Raw genomic sequence first — 6,102 nt, 5'->3', positions numbered from 1 at the left:
GCAGTCCGAGATTTAAAAAATGAGGTTTGTCTTCCCTTGCGGCACAGCATCAGACTTCCCTGTTTCCAGGAATTCCACTGCTGCACCACAAAAGGGACCAAACCTCGATTTTGCATCTCAGACTGCAAATACCATTGCAGAAACCAGCTGAAGAGGCAGGGGAATAGAAATGCAAGAGCAGGGAGAGCTGCTTGTGCAGAAAACGTCCCTGTGCATCATTGTCCGGTCCCCCACAGCTATTAATCCAATACACGTTTAGGCAAAGTAGTATTTTACTAAAGCTATGATAGAGCAGGAACAAGTTCACTGTCCAGAATGCCTGGGACAGGGTGGGCAAGGAATAATGTAAGACATTCAAACAGGGTAATAACCAATAATCTCCATTCCCGCCGAGCGGGCAGACTCCAGGTTACGCGCTCAAAAGCCTGAGAAGCAACGTTCCTTAAAACCTAAACAATTACAGCTTCACACGGTGCAGTTCATTATACAGTTGGCAAAGCAGCTTCCCCACACACCTGTTAACCTTGCAGATAAGCGTTGCCTAGCGTTTACAGACAGGAATGCATGAGACAAGATCATACACAGGGAAAATAGGGCATGCGCAGATGCCAGGGGAGAAGAGGGGGGACAACTGCCTCCCAGCCTTCTATGGCAGCTAGCTGACAATCATTCATGCACTTTGATGTGTTTCCAGATTGTTGTATTTGTCTTTTACCTGGGACTCTTAATGCTCTGCAGCTTTTGCCCAGACGTTCCCAGCATCTTCCACAATATCATTCAGGAAGAACTTCAGCAGAAAGAACAGGGTTTTAAAACATTGTCCTCCATCAGGGAGATCGACCATGCTTGGTTCCAAATATGAAATCACTGCATCTACTGTCATATGCAAAGCCAGAAACTCGCACAAAAGGCTGATTGTAAATTCTTCAGTGATCTCACTGGGCACTGGGGACTTCTGGATAGCAGATCTCAATACTTCAACAGGTTTGCCAACCCACTTTGCAAGCCGATGGAGGGAATCATCATCCAAGCCAAAAACCTTGTAGAAGTGCCTTAGCGTTTTTATCACGATAAGAAAATTACATAACAAAGGTGTGTGTGGCACAGGAAAAGCTTCAACACAAGCGGACACAATAGCTTGTCGCCATATGATGTCCTCCATGGCAGCCTTTTTCTTTTGCAGGATTTCTTTCGAGAATGATGGCAGAGCCAGGATTAAAGCATGTCTCTTCATTTCATTCAGATCATTCAGCAAGGTCACTTGCAGGACAGGGAAATCATACTTATCCAGGTGCCAACTGGAGATGAGAAAAATCCTTGGAGCAGATTCTCCTGCTTTGGTCAAATTCTCACAGCAGTATTCCCGTATCTCTTGAAGGGTCTTTTCCTCACTGAAGTCTGGTTTCCTTCTTTCCGCCTCTAGGCTGCTATCCACTTTGGTGCGCACAAAATAAAAATGCTTCTTTAGCCGCTGAATTTCACGGGCCAGCATTTCATCATTCTCAAAGAAGCGTTCTGCAGCGACAATGATGAAGAAATCGTACCTGCCGAAATTAATCTTTTTCAGGTATTCGTTGGCTTTAAATTCGTGTGTCCCAATTCCTGGTAGATCCCACACTGTTACATTTGGGAATGTGGGATGCTGATATGCCTTTGGCTCCATGGTTGTTTGTTTCACCCCAGTGGCAGCTGCGCCCTCTTCAGAGTCTGCCATGCCACGCACAGCGTTCACGAAAGACGATTTACCAGCTCCCGATACCCCTGTGACAGCAACGTCAACGGTGGTGCCTTCTAGCAAATCCAGTTCTTGGTGAATTTGAGATGCAAGGTCTGGAAGATTTCCCTGCTTCATTGCATCCTTCAGGTTTTCAAGATTAGTTCTTACGATTACTTTTGAGCTGTCGCTACCCATTGCCGTTCTTTGGGATGATTTGCTTAATCTGAGAAAGAAAAGGGAAATTTCACTGTTTTGTACTATGTAAAATCCAGATGATAGTTACCTGTGAAAATCTGGATTTGCCTGTACAGGGAAACAGATTTTCTTATGATATTCCTCCATCCATAAAAAACTAGCTCTGTGTCAAATGCATTTGGTCATCATGACTGAGCCAGTTGCTACATTTCCCATGTTTGCATAACTTGGGTTGGATCGGACACCACTTCTAACACCTTGCCGCTATTTGTGATCCATGGCTGGAAACCAGCCCATTATTTATATCCCACCCTATCCCATGATGGACTCAGGGCAGCTCACAACAAAGACAGAACAATAAATATACAATTAAAAACCAATTAAATAAAAACAGGGTGGCAGCAAAAAATAAGATCAGAGCAGCCTAAGACACTTCAGTTAGGTGTTAGTAAGATAGTAGGAATATGTAGGCCTACTTATCAGAGAAGGAGAGGTAGTTAGTTTTGTTCACTCATGCCCACCCCATCTGGATTGGATGTTGCTGCTAGTCGATGCTACTTCCAAAATTGTGAGATCTGGTTCCCAAATTGACACCACCACCCCAGACTTGTACCATTCAAAGAAGTATGGAAGATGGACAAACCTGGGATCCAGGACTGATCATCACCAATCAAATTTCCTCTTATTAGATGGAAACACAAAGAGTTAACCGTGGTCAGTCCAACCACATCATCCACACACCTATGGTTGCCAGCAGAGCATTGGCAGTCAGCAGAAATCTTTTGGGGATGGAAGTTATGTCACAAGAGGAGACCTGACACTGATGTCACTTTTGGTTTGTCCAGTGAAGTACATCATAATGCTCTAGAAATACATCTCTGTTACAGTTTTGCTCTTTTCTGAGACCCCTTTGTGTCAGAACAGTCCTGCTCTGGCCCACAGGCCCTGTTCCACCCTGCCCTCTAAGGTTTTTCTAACACCTGGATTTCCCACTCGAAGCCGTGCGGCCGCATTTTGACCTGCAGCTTCGCCCGATTTTCCCTCAAACAAATCTTCCCCTCAAAAAAGGATCACGAAACCACAGGGGAAATCAGGTGAAGCCGCGGGTCAAAACGCGGCCGCATGGCTTCGAGTGGGAAATTGACCAATAGAAGTGGGGCAAAGGGAGGCGCAACCGCGGCGCAGCTCTTGTGTGAAATCAGTCAAAAACTTTAAAAAAAACTCCTGGTGAAGGCTTTACTCAATTCAAACCTCCACCCAAAAATGCATTTCTTCACACCCTTATATGTAATACCTGTAAATATGTAATACCTGTAAAGGCACCTCTCTATAATGTTTGGAGATGACACGTGTTATGTTGCCTCCTTGTCTTCCTTAGTGTTTTCTACTTATTTTCACTGCCAGTGCCACCGATGGCTCTTGCCTTAGAATTTTTAGTTGGAACTAAAGAACAGTTTATATTAGTTATTAGTTATTTTTGGTCAAATGACAGAATGGTTAGCATGTAGAAAGAAACCCTTTAAATAAATTAGCTGTTTTCTCTTAAACATAGAGTTTATGTAGAAGTAAAACAGCTTAACGGTTTCAGTAAAGTTCATAAGCATAATCGTTTCAGATAGGCGCATAAGTGTAATGGTTTCAGATAGGTACAGTTCTCCTTCTCAAAAGTTCCTTAAATACACCAGGCCACAAGGGCTTATTATTTCACTTGCCACTTAGGCTAATAACATCCCCAAAGCTTAATTTCCCAATTTGCCACTAATACATGAGGTACAATGCTAATAACTTCAAAAACAACATATTCTCTCATGGCCTACAGCACTTCACTCAGTCTCTTCATTGTACACACTCTACTAACACTCTCTTTCTCTCTCAAACACTCTGGACAAACTAATGGGTACAGGGACCATTGCCAGACTACAGAGATCAGTTCCCCTGGAGGAAAGAAATGCTTTGGAGGCTAGACTGTATGCTATTGTACCCCTCTGAGGTTCCTGTCCTGTCCAGGCTCCATCCCCAAATCTCCAGTAGTTTCCCAACCTGAAACTAACAACCCTCTCCCTCCCCTCATCCTCTGCTGGTAGCTAGGGGGACCTGGCAACCATAATTTCAAAGAGAAAAAACAGTCTTGCAAGCAGGGATTTTTTTTTGTAGAAAAAGCCCAGCAGGAACCCATTAGCATAATAGGCCACACTCAACAGCAGAGACGCATTAGCATATTAGGCCACACCCATGACAGCACAGCTCATTAGCATATTGGGCCACACCCCATGCTTTACCTTGGCTTGCCTGGGTGCCCTGCGGCTGCGGGGAGCCTGGGCAAGCTGGCCCTTGGACAGGCTGGGGAAAGCACGGGGAGGCATTTAAATGCCTCCCTGATCCTTCCAGGTCCCCCCCTGGCCCGCCTGCCTCAGAGTCGCCAGTGGGGGTTGCTCTCCAGGCCTTCCCTCTGTAGCCACACAAGCAGAGGTTTTGGCTGTAGTGGGCGAGGCCAATTCTGAAGCCAGCCGGAGTGCCGTTCCTGTGCGTTCCTGCCCGAAAATAGCCCTGCTTGCAAGTATAGTAAGAAAACAGGGCCAAATATTAGAGTCCCACAGAACCCCCTCACCTCCGGCTGCCAATAAGGTTGGGGCCTGAAGATCTGTGGCTGTGACAACTGAACTTCAGATGACAGAGATCAGTTCCCCTGGAGCCGATGGCTGCTTTGGAAGCGGAGTCTGTGGCGCTGTACCCTGCTGAGGTCTCTCCCCAAACCCCACTTTTTCCAATCTCCATCCCCTAAATCTCCAGAGCTGGCAACCCTAAGTAGTACGTTGCTTCAGGAAGCTGTTTCTGTGCTAACTCTTCACAGTGGGCCTGCCTGTTTGCCAAAGATGATGATGATGATGATGATGATCATCATCATCATCATCATCTTTCCATTTATTAATCGCTCAATCCATGCAGTCCAAATGGGCTGTAGGAAGAAACAGGCAGAATGAGGAGAGGAAGGAGCAGAGAGATCTAGGGCAACGCCAAGGCCAATGGAAGAGAACGTTCTGTGGGGCGTATTGAAAATGGGCTGCATGGGACGCCCAAAGACCCACGTGGTGAGGATATAAGGGACAGCTCAGCTGGCATAGGGAGGTAGAGGAAAGCCATGAGGAGGTGGGGAGACAGACAATGAAAGGAAACAGAATATGGGATGTAGAGAGACATATAATGAAGAGGACACGCACTGTTGGGTGCAGGGAGGGGGGGAAATGAGGGGAGACCAGCAATTAAGTTGCATCCCTGCCACCTTTTTTCCTCATCAGCATTCAGGTGGCAACTGTGGCTTGCAAAATTCCTGAGGCTTTGGGGGTGGATCCTGTGGAGGAACCTCAGCAGAATATAATGCTACAGTGTCGATCTGTCACCTGGAGATCACTTGTAATTTTGGGAGCTCTCCAGACCCAACAGGGAGGTTGGCAACACTAGCTGTGCATTAAGTGTTTCATACTTTCCAATCGTAACTGAGCACTAGGGATCCCTGCCAAAGGTAAAAATAAATCCCTTTGTTTGAGGGTTTGTTTGTTTTTGCAAAATCATAGGCTTCCTGTTCTTGATCGCTTGCTATAATCACTGCATGCAACTGTGAAAGCTCACTCCCTTTACCTTGCTATCGAACTTGCTGTTCAGCCTTTCTGTGAGTCTTCCTCCTGTTCCCCCCCAACTCAAATATAAAATGATGTCTCTCCTTAAATACTGAGCTTTTTTACTACCGAATATTCCAAGCACACAAAAAGGGGCTTGCTGCGTCTTCCTTTATGTTGAAAGAGTTCTTAAAATATGTTCACAGAGATTCTGAATACCAGTGCTAAGCATAGAAGCTGCAGAAATACCACAAAGCCCACAAAGAAGTTTGATATCAGGAAAAATCTGCTTACCCTTTACAGCCCAGTCCTACTTTGAGAAGGTGGCGCGTACTGGCAGTTTCGTTAGGATTTTTTTTTTTCCTTCTCTGCTCCTTGGACGAAGGAAAGCCCAAACTTCCACTGGCAATGAAACAGAAAGCAAGCTTGTTTTTATAGAATTCAACATCCTCTTGTGAGGCGTGGTGATTTGGAGGGTGGCCGAATGGTTTTGATAAAAACAATGGACACACCTGATAAAAATTTACTGACCAATATACGGACGCACATACATATGGCTGTATAATTTCCCCTTAG

General features: G+C 45.5%; 1 protein-coding gene across 1 annotated transcript; it reads right to left on the bottom strand.

Moving 5' to 3' along the window:
- Positions 1–605: 605 nt before the first annotated feature.
- Positions 606–5,901, bottom strand: LOC107114277 (interferon-inducible GTPase 5-like). The gene is made up of 2 exons (XM_015415722.1): positions 5,821–5,901; positions 606–1,940 (listed from the first exon to the last, which is right to left on the bottom strand). The coding sequence occupies exon 2, from the start codon at positions 1,910–1,912 to the stop codon at positions 725–727; it is 1,188 nt and encodes a 395-aa protein (XP_015271208.1). The 5' UTR covers positions 1,913–1,940; positions 5,821–5,901; the 3' UTR covers positions 606–724.
- Between the last annotated feature and the right edge of the window lie 201 nt (positions 5,902–6,102).

The sequence above is a fragment of the Gekko japonicus genome, unplaced genomic scaffold (genome assembly GCF_001447785.1).
Source record: "Gekko japonicus isolate JY-2015 unplaced genomic scaffold, Gekko_japonicus_V1.1 scaffold4896, whole genome shotgun sequence".
In the NCBI taxonomy this organism is placed as follows: domain Eukaryota; kingdom Metazoa; phylum Chordata; class Lepidosauria; order Squamata; family Gekkonidae; genus Gekko; species Gekko japonicus.
Note: the sequence above shows the minus strand (reverse complement) of the source record. Positions and strands in the feature narration are given on the sequence as shown.